The sequence below is a fragment of the Halichondria panicea genome, chromosome 8 (assembly GCF_963675165.1).
Source record: "Halichondria panicea chromosome 8, odHalPani1.1, whole genome shotgun sequence".
In the NCBI taxonomy this organism is placed as follows: domain Eukaryota; kingdom Metazoa; phylum Porifera; class Demospongiae; order Suberitida; family Halichondriidae; genus Halichondria; species Halichondria panicea.
Window position 1 is genome coordinate 2,983,388 of NC_087384.1, and position 17,873 is coordinate 3,001,260.

A 17,873-nucleotide genomic window follows, 5' to 3' on the forward strand; every position below is an offset into this window, starting at 1 on the left:
TAGAGCTAAAGAGCAGTGATGAGCATCGAAGGTATAAGTCCAAAATACCAGTCTACATTTGTATAGCTAGCTTGCTTGTCCATTTTAATATTTGTCCCTTTTAATACAGAGAACCTTTTAATACAGAGAAACACTCTACTGAGGTCGAGAGAAGCCACTAAGCCTCTGTTTGTGAAGACGAAGGATTCAAGATATTTAGCAGTGCCAGCATCATGTAACTGCACTGACTTTGAGCAACAAAGTTGTAGCTATGATTAGCTATGAATGGATGATTTACAAAGGAAATACAATTTAATAGCTATCACTTTAGCGTATTGTGTATTCACACTCTTATACTCTTTAATAGTGTATATAGTTGATTCGATTTATAATTATAATTATGGTTGTTTGATCACACGTAAAAAAAATAATTATGTGCTTATGTGCATCAAATAGAAATGTAGTTAAACACTTCGAGAGGGTTCTAGCCGATTTGCTCACTCAGAAAGGCACTTGCATCAGGGAGGATGAACAGGTCTCCTACCATGTCAATGAATGATTTGACTGCAAAGGGGCGAGGGGAGTTTTAGGTTTACAATACACACTGTATATATACGTACCTGACTCAGACTGTGAACTTCAGTCCTTGTGGCATCACTACAGCATCTTGTTGCAGCCAGTGCACTTAGCTCCTTACGGCTAGAAACCGATTTTTCCCAGTGTCCCAGTCGTCCAGGTATTCATTCTCCAACCCTATAGTATAATATATATCACCTATGGGCAAGTAAACAAGACGGTAGTAACATAATAAGTAGTAAAATAATAACGTATGACTAGTATATACATGTACATACGTCAATTTGTAATTATACATGTAGACTAAACATCACAGCTACTGCCAAAATAAGGCTTTGTTCAGTCAAATGAAGGTGTCTATTGCACAATATACAGCACTCACTATAATATAATATAAAGGCATTTAGAAATACTCACGACAAATTATATGCCAAAGAGAGGTACGGAAAAGTGGACATAAATTTAGGTCAATTTGTCATTTTATCACCATGTTGTGAACTTTTCTTAGTACTTAGCAGGGCCAACTCAACACCATTTCATTCCTTACCTAATTCTCTATCAACAACATCATCAATCTTTAATATTGCTTGTATAACAAAAAGATATAGGTACAGAAAGTCATTCCAGTTTGAAAATGCCGCCAATTTCTGATATAGGACTGGTAAATAAGGTCCCAATAAATAATGAGGCTCTTAGTTTTAGTGCTTACCTTTGTCCTAGAACAGGAGAAAACCTTGTCTTTGTATCTCTGGACGGGCGTGATTTAGCGCTTATAGCTGTGTTATGCGCAGCCTGGATTGTCCACAAGGCCCCAAGTTCATTACATTGCATTGATAAGCCCACGTGATCCCGTTTCCAATCCCTCTTACTACACTATCTATGACTAAACCAGACTGGGCATGTGGAGTTCTATTTTCGAAATTCTTATGCTGCAGCTCAACTTTGTTATAGTAATGCACCAAATCCCCACCCCCCTCACGGGGTTACAAAGACACTCCCCCAGGGAACACCTCTTTGTACAAATGCATGTCCCCATAGCACTACAAACGACTCTCCCTCCACACCAGGGGATTCAACAATATTAATAAAAAGTATTAATGAAAAGAATGGTTCACAATGTGCACTTCTATACTACACTTCTATACTACACACCTACACACACAGTCAACGCTATCTGGCTCTGTCGAATGAAACCCATTTGTTACAATTGTCGCAGCCTATCCAATCCTGAATAGCGGTCGTCCATTGCTTGCCACATACACGACAGAGGTATACTTCTTTGCTATTGTCCCTAGGCTCAACCGGCTGCTTGGCAGCACGCTTCGCTTTTCTTGTTTCAGCAGCTCCTCTTCGTCTGTAATTAATCAAGTGAAGCTATATCAATCACAGTCATTCATCTTTATAAAGGAACATATATTCCTTAAAGGTTCTCAGGATAAAAAACTTGGTCATTTTTTTAACTCTGTTTGGACAGTAAGAGAAAATCACTGTGTTCCTGGTTTTCCTGAAACCTGAAGCCTGAGTGTCTACACCCCACCCCCTATGCCAACAAAAACAGACTTGGTACCCTGGTGGACCTTTGCCGGCTCTATCTGATTCTACGTTAAGGTCCCTTTTCATTGGCACTGTGTTAATGCAGAGTACTTGTTGACCGTCCAATTGTTTTTCATGGATTTCATGGATTTCATTGATGAATGTGAATGTGAAGGTGCGTATGCGTTGAGTTAGACTAAATATCAACGGAAGAACCAGTGACAGTGGAGAATATCTTCACTGGTGCAGCTCCTCTCTCAGGTATATTAAGGACTGGGACCTTCCAGCTAACGATTTTTAATATGTTTTGTGCAGCTACTTATCTTTTTACTTCTAAAAACGGTGTTCTCTTAATTTCCGCTATGTCCTCCCAGCGGAAATGTCTGCATGAGCAGCTATCCAGAATTTGTACACACAAAAATCGTGGGCGTGGCTGCGTTTTAGCAATAATTGAAGCACCTGTGAATTTCGCCTTAGGTTACCATTTAACTGCACCAGCTATGAACAGTTGTTATTCTTTCTTTTAAAGGCCTTTTAAAGGCCTCTTGTTTAATGTATTGCAGTGTTCATCGTATTGCAGTGTTCATCGTAATAAATAATAGTTCAGAACAAATAATTATTTCTGGCCTCTGTGTTCCTCACAATTTTGTAATACAAATGTGGTCACGCACAAAGCTAACAGTTTTAATGTAGATATCAATTACGAGCTTTGTTCAAGAGGTGTCTCTGGTGCTACAGTACTACCTCTTCCGTGGGGAATAGTCTGGGTGGGGAATAGTCTGGGTTCCCCTAACCTATATCAAACAGTAAAATAATAAATTATGTGTTATTGGACCGATCCATATTTGCACCTAAAATCATGACAACGAACTCCGTCAACCAAAGCAGATATTGAGGACGCACTCTCGAATTGCTGCAAACACAAACACACGTAGTGGAGTGAATTCGGTTGTCTACACACAGGATATTTGATTCTTCCATTTGATTAAATATAAGTAGACAGGCATATAAGTAGACAGGCACTGATCTTTGGGCCAGCAATGAAGCCACATCCATGCATAGCTATCATGTAGTCTGAAACCTGAACATGGTACCCCGTATAACTGAATGAAAATGCTGCAAATAGACAATAAGGCGACTGTATCCCCATGAACCACTGTTTACGAATGGTACAAGTATCATAATTATAATAACCATATAGTTATAATAACCGTAATCATAGCGAGTAATTTTCGTTGGAGCAAATTTTTGTACAATTTTGAACACATTAAATGTTTGTACAATACTAGCCAACCCCCTCACTAGAGGACCACCGTTTGCGCGTGGATTCAATAGTAAATTTTTTTTAGCAAAACGATGGTCACCCACGTGGCTAGGCTCATACGAGGAGCACTGAGATGGCATCAAACAAGCGCAAGGTAGACTTGCCAGAGCCGGTTGGTACTGACAGAAGAACACTACCACAGTACAAAAGAAGACCTTCAACCGTGAGCAAGAGCAGAAGAGCCATGATGACATTGATGATGACATTATGACTAGGTATCTCGACCCCCAAGATCTTTAGGGGCAATTGCATACCGGGAAATTGCATACCAGGCCGCCAGAGGTGTGACCTTCTACCGAATATGTACGTCGTTTCAAAGTTTTCAGCCTATTCTTGACTGTGATTGATGATACACTGTGATTGATGATACTGAACAAGGTGGCCACAGTAAGGAAACTGCTGACTTCATCCACCAAAATGAGACATTCGGCGTCTAAGATATTTGAGGCAAAAGGAATTTGAAATCATAACATAAGATTCCTTTAACCGCCACGGGCCACGATCGTGGCCCGCAATTTTGTGAAATTCTAATTCTGCGATACTTAGGAAGTAGCTCGAACTACCCTGTATAGAGGAAGAGCTGTAGAATCACAATGTTAAAATTTCATTAGCATCTTACCGCACGAAGTTTATAGCTATGGCTAGGTTGTTTACTTGTGCCGATGTGCTTGAACAGCGATGTCTCCTCTGGTGATGACTGTGCCTATGAAGGAGAGGGGATAGTAGGATACCTCCCAAAGGCATGCCAGACGCTGATGAACTGAGGTCAGGACATGCATGACATGGAGCTAGCACTATGGACCAGGACGGTGAAAGACGGCTCACTGTGTGACTCTGGTAAGTAGTATAGTATAGCTAGAATATCAGTAGTGTAAGTATAGTAGTATAGCTAAAGAATTAGCTATGTGAGCTTGTAAATTTCATAGATCGTTCACCGAGCTCTCTGATGTCAACAGTATCAGGGGGTGGACCGTCTGATGGAAGTGGGTCACTGTCCAACGATGACGGAGATGAACTTCCTGATGACAAAAGTGTGTCATCGGGTGATGGACTGTCCGGCGACGATGAAAGTTTGTTGATGTCTGACGTACTTTGCAGTTCTAAAGAGATACCTGGTATTACACCCACACTAGCTGTGCAGTTCTAAAGAGATACCTGGTGCTGATGGTTATACAATGTATACCAGAGGCGATGGTACACCTTATCAAAACAACCAAACGATACCCACGATGTACCTCCATTGTTATAATAATATAGTAATACATGTACGTATTGTACTTCAAATTGATATATTCATATGATGTGAAAATCAAGCTGTTTATACCACATGATAGTAAAAAAAAAATTTTTGGCCGGGCATTTAAAATGATAAAAACGGGTGGGCGTAATAACCATGGTTGGTATGGCAACACATGTTGCACCATTTTATTCCTTGTTGTATGGGCATTCTATTTGTATATGGTTGCTGGTATATGGTTGCTAGGCATTTTATTGCTCTGGAAACCCGATAGAGAATTAACAGACATATGCTTTTTTCTGGCTTGGCCATAATTATGCCTAATTGCGAGTAATCCAATTTGCTATTGATCTATGACTCCTATGGCTCTAAGTGTAGGCTCTAAGTGTACTGTTCTTGGTTCCTGTTGAAGACTAAGAATGTCTACCGCTGCAGTGAGTTAAATCCAACCATGGTGAGTGTATACATTTGTAATTATATCATCTTTAGCATAACTAGTGTCGATCTACTCTTGCTAGTGTACAGTGTACAGTGTCATAATTATAGCTGTTTGCCTATACGCATTGTTTTTTGTGTATAATGCTATACTCTACGAACATCCTTTTTTTTTTTTTTTTTTTTTAGGGGGCGTGAAAGCTCTCCATCTCGGGGCTAAGAAAAAATTACATTGTACAAAAGAAGGAGCAGTCAAGAATAAAAACAAAGCGAATATATATATCATAAGTAGTTCATAAGTAGTTCATAGAGGAATTATGTATTCAGGGGGGGGATGCGCCCCTCCTGAGATACAAGGTTGATATTGTCCATGTACACTGGTCTGTGTAACGATGAGCGGCTTCCTCGAATGCACATTATTGCAGAGCGGATTGATGCAAAAGATAGCCTGCATCTAAGCCATCCCACATCTAAGCCACCCATCTAAGCCATCCCATTACAGCTGGGTAGGGATTTTGTCTTTTCGAGGATAACAAATCAGCGAGCCTCTTGTAGAAGTCATTCCTCCCCAGGTTGAGAGGACTAAGGGTGTGAAGACTCCCCGCTCGATTTCTCTGACCCTTTGTCCGTATTCCCTCTTTTTTGCTTGCTCGTGTCTCCTGTAGGCATCTCCGGAACGGTTGCTAGGTGCATTAGGGTAGAATACCCTTACATCAAAAAATGCATCTTCAAAAAACATCCTTCATATCTTTTTCTTATATATACATTTTCTTATATACACACACTAAGGGCCACCTTCGACTTGTAGTTCCCAAGAAAATTGATGAACACTGGCTAATGTAACGACTTCAATTTACTGTCTCGACAATGATAAAATGGGTCTGCGACACTCAAAAATTGATTAACGAACTATACTTGCAGAGAGTCTTCGACGCACAGTTTGTGGCAAACATACATCATACGCAAGAAAATCGATAAAACTCTGAACTTTACATGAACTTTACATGAACTATGATTATATAACAGTGATACAGCAAAAATAGATGTGAATTTGGCACTTTTAATTTTGACAGCCGCCACGTCACAGTGACATGTTTATACGTGCAGTCAATTTCAATTTCGCTTTTATTTATTATTACAACTATTTATTTATACGTCCTTTTTTTTTACTATTATACTTATTATTTTATTTCTAAACTACCATTACATCGTCACAATCATTATTTTTTACACTGGTTCCACTATTTCTTGTCAGAGGAGGTACGACATCTGCGTGTCATCCGTGTGTGTTTAACACACATTCCTGAACTGAACTTTCACCTAAGAAGAAATGTGTACCTCCTCTGATTTTTCCATTTCTAAACTACCCCACATGCTAAAGTTCATCATGTATGTCACACGATTCGTCGTAATAAATTATTCACTATGCAGTCAAGTCGCCAGTGTCACATTTCCGCAAAGGAAGTGTGCCACAATAAGAAAACGCATGTAACTAGTTTACTTCAGCTTCTTATATTTTCAACCCAAGTGCATTGTTAGTGACTGAAATCAAACAAAGAGTTCAAGACAAAATGGCGGATGGAAGGTACACGAGTGTAAAGATGGTCAAATATTTCTGTAACTAAAGGAAGGGCACAGGAAGGGCACAAACGAAAATCACTGGTACTGAAGGTAACAATGATAGTTATACATGGAAGACAAAAATGGCCCCAACGTTTTGACCCAAACAAATTTTGTGGTACGTTGTAGTAGTAGTAGTATGGGTATAGTAGAAGCACTTACTAAAAACTAATATTCATTGATGGTCATCTTTTACGAAACTGAAAGTCTCCTGTTTCAATACAGTCATCTTCAACATCTCCACTTTGAGAATGAACTGGGCCATCCTTTGTTAGTAAGTTTTCACACGAAATGGTCCAGGCCCACATGACCTAGACCCTTTAATGCTCTACGAGTGCTACATCCGGTTTTGCTGCCAGTCTTGTACTTTCTCTGGAATGTCCCATACCACTTGTAAGTTGTGTCACTTCTTGTCCATCCGTGTCCAGAGAGGACTGCATATAAATATGTATAGGGTTATATATGTATAGGGTTATATCAAATAAAATAAAGAGAATGACTTTACATCCTCAACTGCACTGTACCTGGTAAATCAATGTCGTTTTCTGTAACCTGTTTCCACCCATAGGCATCTTGTCCAGTGGAGCTTCTGTACTTGGTAAAACGTGTTCCTCGTTGTCTGCCCTTTCCCATACCATCCCATACCATCCCATACCATCTCTCGTCACCTCTCGTATTTTATTAAGCCATTGAGAGTGGTGTTGTAGTGCTCCCTGTATAGAGTTGTATAGAGCTTTGGGAGTATCTAGTTTGAAGCCAGAGTAGAGAGCCGGGTCGTTAGGTATGTTACCTATTAGGCATGCTGAAATAAAGTGTCTAAGAACGTTCCTTTGCCTATGCCTTTGAAGAAAGAGATGTAATCACATCCAGTGCATGCGTCCAGTGCATGCGTACAGACTTTGTAATAGCTGCGGGCGCTCAGCACATGGGTCATTATTCAAAGCAGCTATAAAGTTATTCATGCTTAAGAATTTTGGGGATTCTTGTAGTATTCTTGCTGAGTTGGACATATATTATGGTGGTGGTGTTTAGTTCAACTGTGCATATAGGCAAGCCAATCTGTGTCTGGACTGAAGATTAGCTTTTTATTCGCTGTAGAGTGAAACCATACACGTAAATCACCTTCATCTGCATTAGACCTTAGGTTTGGCTCAGGCTTCCTGAAGCTGTATGCTGTTTCTCTCACATTTGTAAACAGCTTTTGACCATCTTTAAGAAAATCATCTGAAGCAATAAATGATGTCAGTTTTTTCTCTGCAGCCAAGCACTGATCTCCATTTGTGAAGAACTGGAGTCCATGAAGTAAACTCTATACACACGTGCTGAGAATCTGTTGCCTTGTCCCTTCTATGGGAGGTGTTTGGATCCCCTCTGGATCCCCTCTAATGGTGTCCATTGAGGAGGTAGTGTGTTAATTATGCTGAGTGGTACCTTTTTTGTAGGTAATGTGTTGTGCTGCACTTGTACGGAAAGCCTTTGTCATCTACTAGAGCCCTAGGCCATACACCCATGTCATAACTATAACTGGCTTCATCGTATCCATGATGAGCTAGCCAAGTAATTTGGCGCTCTATCCCTTTAGTACTATACCTTTTGATGAGTTTACTTGAGCATGGTCAGTCGAGGCTAGTATCAGCTTTTCAGTCCATTATAGACCCTCGACGTGGGGACAAAGATAGTTAAAGCACCACACTAATGGGACCTTTCTTTTCTGCAATGGATAGACCAACATATCAACTTCTCATTCATTTTGAAGATGGGGGATTTAGCGCACGGCTTAGTAAACCAGCTCTTCTCAACCTCATAAACACTTCCGAGAGGTGCTTGAGGTGATCCTCGAATGTATCGGACACTACAAGGATGTCATCCAAATAGACAAAACAGCTCGTTCCTTCCAGTCCAGCCAGTATGGCCTGCATTAGTCGCTGAAAGGTCGCTGGGGCATTACAAAGTCCAAATGGCATTCTTGTGAATTCAAACAATCCTCGATGAGTCGTGAATGCAGACTTCTCGCGTGCCTCTTGGTCCAACTCTACTTGCCAATATCCTGAGGCGAGGTCTAAGGAAGAGAAATACTTGGCACCTCCTGCTGCGTCCAAAATATCATCAATCCGGGGTAGAGGGTATACATCTCGTCTAGTGACAGCATTCAATCGGCGATAGTCGACACAAAACCTCTTGCTACCGTCCTTCTTGGGAACTATTACAACGGGGCTGGCCCATGGGCTCATAGAGGGTTGCACTACACCTTGCTTGCTCCTCCATCTCTTCTACCATTCGACTGATCGTTTCTCAGTGGATAAATGGGGTGCGATAGGGTTGTTGCTTTACTGGGTGGCTATCTCCGGTATCAATGCAATGGCGCACTACATTGGTGCAACCTAACTCGGCACCATTAAGGGCAAATACATCAGAGTAATCATAAAGCAATTGGGTAAGCTGAATTTGCTGTCCTTCCGAAAGGATCATGGAATCAATACCTAAGACAGTCTTAATTTGGTTCATACGTTCGGAGGTCTTAACAACGGTGTCTACAGATCTACAGATGCACATGTAGTATTAGTACAACAAACATCTCCGGGTTTCAAAACAGGCACAACGTCCAAAGGTTGTACACACCCTATCTCCATGCCCTCCAAAAGTTGAGTCGAGGCACCATGCACATTCACCATTGGGACTAGCATACAACCATCATCGTCAATAGTAATAAGGGACTCTTGGGAATACAAACCCTTAGGCTCAAGCTGACCATTACTTGGTTCAAACAAAACAGAACCTCCAGGTAGGGCATGTACATTGTCGATTTTGACTCTCACAAAACTGCCTTTCAAGCTGGGTACTATAACACCTTTCACTAACCGCACAAACCGCACAATAGATATTTCAGGGTCAGGGTTACTTCTTGCTATGAGGGATTGTCCATTAGGTCTCAACAACAGGTCTCAACAACGAAAAGCTTAAGGCCGGTATAGCATTCATGCCTAACAATAGGACTTACTGGTTGTACAAATACAGGTACACAAACTGACTCACCATCCACGGAAATGTCTACATCAATCTGGGCAGTGATCACTATCTCTCTGCCGCCTTCCACTCCATCCTTGCCATAGAGTCTCGCAGAGGGTGTCTTTAGTTCAGGTAGTGGCTGGTCTTCGGTTCGGAGGTGACGTACAATTTCGTGTAGCAACTCTCGAGAGATTATGGTAGACTGAACACCAGTGTCCAACATGGCTTCTACAGGCACTCCACATACGTTCACAGGCACATACACTGTAGGACCGACTGCCTTGGGGCTTTGTTCTTGGTTGACGGTCACGGTATTCATCGTAGCTTCGTCTCTGGGTAGATTATCACGTTTATCACCCAGTCGCTTTACAGCTATCAGGGCTTCTAACTGTTCTATTGACAAACTGTTCAAATGTGTCTCCTCACTTGGTTTGGTCTCCAGTAGGGATGTACTGGGGTTAGAGTTATTTCCACTGTGATTTCCACTGTGATTTCCACTGTGACGGTTTAACTGACTTGACCTCCCGCTTCTGTAAGGGTTAGTGTTTCTCCCAGGTGCTTCCGGCTGATTTCCACGAAAGGGGTAATCACTCTTGTAGTGTCCAGGGCGCTGGCAGTGATAGCACACAGGTTCTCGAGTCTTCCTCTCTTCTCGGCGTGTACTTTCAGACTGTGGTGTGGCCTGCTCTCTTGCTCGGAAAGTGTTCTTCTTGGGGGTATCTTCACGGGACGCAGCAGATTCTGCATATTGTCGTTCATGTCGTTCTATCACTCGTGCCCTATCATAGAGCTCTTGAAAAGTCTCGCTTGTCTTTGGTGCACCCAGTCTCCTTTGCCATTTAACAGGCAAAGCTTGAAAGAAGCGTCCTTTCAGCAAACGTTCAAACTCTCGGCCTTGGACGCTTTGCGCCCTAGTGCTTGAAGCTCCAATCCTAGATCTTCTATCGACTCATCTCTCTGGACTTTATGATGGAACTCCATGTCTCTAAGTTCTTCAATATCGACAGCCTTGAAGCGGGCTCGTAAGGCATCAACTACCTTCTCGTACTGACTCTGGTCCGTGTCTGGGAGAGCACGGAGAACTCTCAGAGCCGTTTTCTCCAATAACAATTTAATCTGATGTAACTTTTGCTCAGTACTCCATCCGGCAACTTTAGCTCGTTCTTCAAACTGTTCAATCCAACGCGCTCGAATCCATCTTCTTCCATTTGTTTCCCTTCATCGGTAAAGGCCTTTAGGGGTGGTAGGTGCTGGGCAGCTGTAGCTTGTGTTTGGGCAGCAATTGCCTCTGTGTGAGCTTCCAAAAGCCTTGTCATTGTCGCTACAAGTAATGACTCACTAGGAGACTCTCTTCCAGCAGGGGGCAGCAGTTGTTCCTCTCCTCCTGGTGGCTCTGTTCTTCGTGTATCAGTTTCAGTTCTTCGATCGGTAGTTCTTTCAGTTCCTCGATCTTCAGTTCTTCGGATAGGGTCGGTACCTCGGTACCTCTCTCCATATGGGGGGGTTCTGCCCTCTCTAGCGGTGTGGTATGTCCAACCTCTGCCTCATCGTCAATAGACGGGTCATCCTCCGAGTCAACTTCTTCCTGAAGTGATCATAGTTCAGCAGTAACTGCTTCCAATTGTCCTTGTAGATTATACTTCTCTAATTCAAACGCATCAGTCAGGGTTTGTTCCCTCTCTTGAGCTTGTCGTCGCTCTCTGTCCACTTCATTCTGTTCTCGGTGGATCGCCTCTTGATGCTCAACTCTAAGTTGCTCCAGAGCCCTCAAATGCTTTAGCTCAGCTCTTGTCTCAGATTCCTCTAGCTGTCCTTGGAGCAGCGCACGGATTTCTTCTTCACGGTTCCGGGTCGCCTCTTCTACTTGAATGCGATGGGTACGGGTCGTCTCCGTCACTTCAGCTCGAAGCTGCTCTATCTCCTCCAACTGATTCGTCCTTAGCAGCAGCCAACTCTTGTCGAAGTGTCTCCAAATCTGTCTGTAACTGTTCCATGGTCTCTATACTCTCCGTATGAGTAGTTCTCAACCGTTTTCGTAACAACACGTGTCTGGAGTCTTGGGTCAAAGCCTGCAACTCACGCCTTGACATGAACACACAGGTCCTGGCAGGGTCGCCAAATGTGACGGCTACGGTCACTTATTGCAGGCGATGCAACTAGATAAAAGCAGCTTGCTCCATGCTCACTTTCACTGCTAATTTATCATATCAAGACTCTGTCACATCACATGACCAACTGTCACAAAAACAATGAATAATATTATAATCAATGAATAATTGTTACATATGCTTCAATTGCCGAACCGCTAACCGAACTAACCAAGAAGAATTTGCCGGAGAGTGTGGACAGCGAAAACCGAGTTAGCATACCAGCGGCTGAAGAAGGTACTCGTATCTGCTCCACTCATGAAGAATCCTGATTTTGCTCGGACATTTATCTGGAGTTGGTGTTGGAGCCGTTTTGAGCCAAGGAGGATCAACCAATTGCCTATTTCAGTGACTTTTTGTGTGGTTGGATGAAACAGACTCAGACAAGCGTGATCACGTTCTAAAGTGGCTTACCCCCCCCTGTTTATCACCGTTATCTGGTTAGAGGAACTCACCTTTCCACTATAAGTGCCCTCAGTTCTGAAGGTCTTATAGCACATGAAATTATGACAGGTACTTGATAAATTTTATGATTTTTGCAGGGTAACCTTATTCCATGTATCTTGGTTATGGACAACTGTTCGATTCACCATGTACAAATAGGCTTGTGGAATTTTGGCCATTTTCTTACCACCTTATAGTCCTGACTATAACCCATGTGAGGAGATGTTTAGTTACATCAAGTATTACTTAAAAGACCACGACGAATTGCTCAATCCTACATCAAGCAATCCAGCATTCAGACAAGTTCTGAACTCAGTATTGTTAAGTGTCACCGAATCACAATGTAAACAATGGATTTCACATGCAGGATATGCAGGCAAATTAGAGTACAACAATTATTATAAATGTACCGTGTCAAAATGTCTTAATGTCACCCATGATTGTTTTGTGCATCTCTTGATATTCAGCATCAGAAATAACACCATCTTCTTTCAATTTATGCCACTTGGTCAGCTGGTCAATACACTGTGTGCGTAATCCAATGCGTTTTCCAGGACTCGACACACTAACAGCAGTCTCCCTTGCTTGCCGAAAATGAATTTTGTCAATAATTTCTTTCAGTTCGTCCATCTTTTGAAGCCTCGCATCAGACACGTTTGACACGTTTGATCTCTTTGGCACTGGTCCATCATCAGATGTGTCACTAGAACTTAAGGGTCTCTTTGCACGAGACAGCTTAATCCACAAATTAATCCCTCGTCTTCTGCGATGCTCATCGTACATCTTTGATAGTTCTTCATCACCTATTAGAGGAATTTGCTTCCCTTTAAAGCTGTGACCAGGTACGAAAGTACCCAAGAGTGAATTCTTTACTGGCAAGGTGATCCTTTAAATCGGCCAGAAGTGCGCAAAACATATCATCGAGTAATCCATTCAACAACAGCATTGTTCCCATGAAGAGTGTTCCCATGAAGAGTGAAGATATTTACATTGTACTTCCACCTTACCTATAATTATAATTACGCGTTATAATTATGTAAAATGAGGGCTATTATATGCATGGATATATCCAATAACTGTGTGTGGTTGCAGGTTACTTACACTTGTCTGTTGAACATGAGCTGGTTGACGGTAACACTAGCTGATTTCGTTCCTGCCTGGATATGAACTTATGGTAGGATTTAATGGTGAATTAGATATGTCTGTATCAACCAGTGTATCAACCAATCTGGACGCAAACGCCTCCGAACCACAGCCCACAGCTCGATATTCCTCCGTAAATCTCAGAGCCCACAGCACAACACACGACAAAGCTACTAGTTTAGCTATAGCTGCAATCCACGTGTTTGAGCTGCTGTGTTTGAGCTGCTGTGACGGATCACCGGACGTTCCAAGTAAATTGAAATCACTACCGGGGCCAATAACAATTATGAGGTAAAAATAGGTGACTACACATTCAATCACACAAAAGCTATACATCCACCTGATCCAAAACTAATGCTCTTGGGGTGATCACCAATCATAAGGGAATGTATGCCTAAAATTTAAATTTCTGTAACGCTTAGCGTATTACCAAAAAAGGGATCTTTAGTGGTGCTCTTTAATTCAACTTTTTTCTAGCACTTTGGCTTGGGGTGATACCACATGATTTACCAACAATCTAAACATTAATCATTTCAGAGAAAAAGGTGTACAATACAAGATTAAACTTACCTAAATTCAATAGTTGCAACGGCTTGAATAATGGTTATTCACTATCTATATAAACACAGTTGCACTGGATACTGGAGAACTTGACAGAATACTAGTGACAACTCATAAAGTCCTAGATTTGCAATAATCTCAGTTACCCGCGGGAATAGATTAGCCATCATTAGGCGAGTTTTAATCGAGGTCACATACTTCTGTTTCCAATCCCTCTCTCCTACATCTATGGTATATACCAGGAAGTTGTATATACCAGGAACATAATTATACCAGGAACAATGGAACAGGGTCACTAAAGTGGAAATTCTAAAGTGGAAATTATAGCTCCTGCTAGACTCCAGGCTTCTTTGCTGTGATCCTAGTGCATATATCTATAGCACCACTACCTGTTCTCAAATGTTTCAGCATGCCGTGGTTTAGTTTTATTGCTCCTGAGTTGCTGTGCAAGTCATACATGATAACAACATCACTATAATTATTATGGCAATGCACTGCATTATATTTCTGGTTTCATGTCACGGTTTGCACTTTAGGCGCGTGGGCGGCCATGGGTATAGTAGTCTGTTGGTTTGTTACCCGAGGCGGGCGTGGGCGGCCGCTATTCAAATGAAAATTTATCTATCTATCCATCTATATCTCTATCATCTATCCTTCACAGAACAATATCTTGGTTTAAATAGTGGCAGATTTTGATGTTAAAGCTTCATTGTCGAGCAAACATTGTCGAGCAAAAGCTAAGAAGCTTGAACTTGCACGTTGCAGCTAGCTATAGCGACACGTGGCCTTGATTACGTAGTTGCAGCTGAAGTGATCCGTACCAGGAACAATTGAATTAGAAAGCTAAAATTGTGACTGGTCGTTGGCTGACACTGGATCCTATACTCCAGCCTGGCAGGAGTCTCTAAGTCTAAGACTCCAGGCTTCTTTGCTGTGATCCCAGTCCACAGTGCATGTCTAATGTGACATGTACCACTCAATGTTTCAGCATGCCTCCAGCTCTTGAGTTGCTGTGCTAGCTACATGCACTGCTATTAATCACTCTTCTGGTTTCTTTATTATCATGTCACCAGCTGAGGGTTTGCACTTTAGTGCTCTAGTTACCCGAGGCACGCGTGGGGTTCACTAAGTTCACCCTGTTTGAAACGGTTACGTCATAATCTTACCCGCCAAATACAATAATTTTAAGCACACCATGTCTCTCAGTGCAGGCTGGCTGATTCAAAACCTTCTTGGTTAGTATAATGTACTAATGATAAGTATATAAAATTATAATTATGAGAATAAGCTATTATAAAAAAAATATATGTTGCTCGTAGGGCGATAGACCTAAGTCTAAATGGCTTATACTATGAAGGTGACATTGTCAAGAGACTTTAACTTGCTATGGAACTCGACGTTCGTGTAAGACATTATGTGGTAAAAATGTATACAGAAACAGCAATAACTAATTTGTGTTGTATAACCAGAGGAAATGGCACACCAACTCCATTCTGCTCTCGATCGTCAATTTGGCCCACACTATTATAAAGAGAAGACAAAGAGCTCGAGGGTATTTATTCAAGGCAGTTCAAGGCAGTCGCAAAATAGGATGCTTGGCACACGTAACAATAAAAAAATGTATTGAGTATTCTATTCATGCACACGAAACTCGAGCCATTACCCTTAACCCTTTAACCGTCACGGGCCACGATCGTGGCCCGCAATAGTGACTTTTTTGCGAAATTCTAATTCTGCGATACTTAGGAAGTAGCTCGAACTACGCACGAGCTGTAGAATCACGTGCAATTATTTCATTAGCGCACGAACGCAATGGCTTGAGGACGATGTCTCCTCTGGTGATGACAGTGCCTATGAAGGAGAGCTACCAGCTTTATGCCAGACGCTGTCTGGGACTGATGACATGGACCTAGACACTAAGCGCTATGGACCAGGACGGTGAAAGACCAGGCTCTGGCAAGTAGTATAGTATAGCTAGAATATCAGTAGTGTTAAATAGAACAGTCTTTATGTGAGCTTGTAAATTTCATAGATCGATAGTAATACATGTACGTATTGTTCTTCAAATTGATATATCTTAGCACTGTTACATTCATATGATGATGTGAAAATCAAGCCTTTAATACCATATGATAGGAAATTTTGGATTTTATCTCACCGCATTTAAAATGATAACGGGTAAATGATAACGGGTGACTGTGGTTGTTATGGCAACACATGTTGCACCATTTTATTCCTTGTTGTATGAGCATTCTATTGGTATATGGTTGCTAGGCATTTTATTGCTCTGGAAACCCGATAGAGAATTTACAAACATTTCACTTCACTGTTAGTTAAGAATCCGACGGTTAAACGGTTAAAGAAAAAAAATGGCTGAACTAAAATAAAAGCTGAACTCAACGAACACCGTGATGCTCCAAAATCTAAAGCGCTTTACTATATCTCCTTGCCAACTGTAGAATCACATCAAGGTCATCCTACAGGTGAGGGAGAAAGTAGCACAAAAAATTGCGGAAATAGACACTCCTTTGCCACTATGTGATGCAAGGGGATATATGCAAGGAAAATGTACCAGATCCCAACGATAGGGGATACTTTCCAACGAACACTGACTTAAGAAATCATATTTACATGGCTAAGCGAGCCCTACAACTGTCATGCCTAGACCAAGAGAATATGAAACTAAAAGTTGAACAATGGAATGAGTAGCCACCATTTTCGTCCATATGTAGCTAAAAAGAATAGCGAGGGATAGTTTCAGCGGAAACGATGGAATTGATGGAGAGTTGTCAATAACTGACAACGAGCAATATGAGCAAACCCTGCACCAAACAGAGCAGCTTTTAGGTCGATATGGTAACACGATAAGCACTAATAAGTATGAACTTACTTTGTTCTTCATATGTGTTCGCACAAATGTTGGGTACTCAGTAGTGGCAGAATTTATCATACAAAGTGAAACAACAAAGCATATTCTGGAAGCTCTAACAATACTAAAAGCTTGGAACCCAACATGGCACCCACAATACTTTATGTGTGACTACTCGCCCTTGAAACAGCGAGTCACTGTCTATTTGTGTGCATGGACCCGATGGGTTAAGGACCATAAGCACGGCCTCTCTACTTCTGAAGCAGATACTGTACTTACCTTACTTCGAGCTTGTGCATGGGCTCAACCAGGTGACTTTATATTGATGTTATACATTGCGTATAACTATACAGTATAGTTGTATAACTATACAGTATAGTTGTATAGTGTAATTGATAAATCACACGCTGTATAACTGTACCACTTTATATTGATGTTATACATTGATTATAATTGATAAATCACACTTAGTAGAAAGCGGTATAACTGTATAATTATACCACTTTATATTGATGTTATACATTGCGTATAACTATACAGTATTGATAACTATACAGTATTGTATAGGTGGTTATTATTATTTCAATGATTATAAATTATAGACGATTAATAACGAATAAGTATATAATTATACAGACTGTAATGAGCTACTCTTCAGTTATATCTTCATTCTCGAAACATTTCGAGTAAATTTCTTCAGACAGCTTTACTTTCTTTAGTGATTCAACACAGTCACTGCTAAGTTCTCTGAATGATCAGTACTCTCTTGTTGGCAGCTGTTGGCAGCTGTGGTCTCCCCGTACCCTAAAGATTCAGCCTGTCGCAGATGATGGGTAACTTGACTTCTCGCTAATGTGTTTTTGGCGCTAATGAAACGTGCAGGTGTGATCGTTTGAGCGCCATTCCGCTGACAACAAGCGCATCATTATCAAGTTGTCTTCTTCAACCGGGTCTATTGTACAGCTGATACCCAGCATTTCAAACTTCTGATTATTCAGG

At 41.4% G+C, this 17,873-nt stretch overlaps 1 protein-coding gene and 1 long non-coding RNA gene across 2 annotated transcripts; both read right to left on the reverse strand.

Annotated features, from left to right (window-relative positions):
* Positions 1-416: 416 nt before the first annotated feature.
* On the reverse strand, positions 417-2,233 carry LOC135339906 (uncharacterized). Its single transcript, XR_010396134.1, has 3 exons — positions 1,265-2,233; positions 600-732; positions 417-543 (listed from the first exon to the last, which is right to left on the reverse strand). It is a non-coding gene; the product is annotated as an uncharacterized LOC135339906 (long non-coding RNA).
* Positions 2,234-8,945: 6,712 nt separating this feature from the next.
* Positions 8,946-11,704, reverse strand: LOC135340189 (uncharacterized). Its single transcript, XM_064536511.1, has 4 exons — positions 11,639-11,704; positions 11,050-11,295; positions 10,749-10,774; positions 8,946-10,651 (listed from the first exon to the last, which is right to left on the reverse strand). The coding sequence occupies exons 1-4, from the start codon at positions 11,702-11,704 to the stop codon at positions 9,634-9,636; spliced, it is 1,356 nt and encodes a 451-aa protein (XP_064392581.1). The 3' UTR covers positions 8,946-9,633.
* Positions 11,705-17,873: the final 6,169 nt, after the last annotated feature.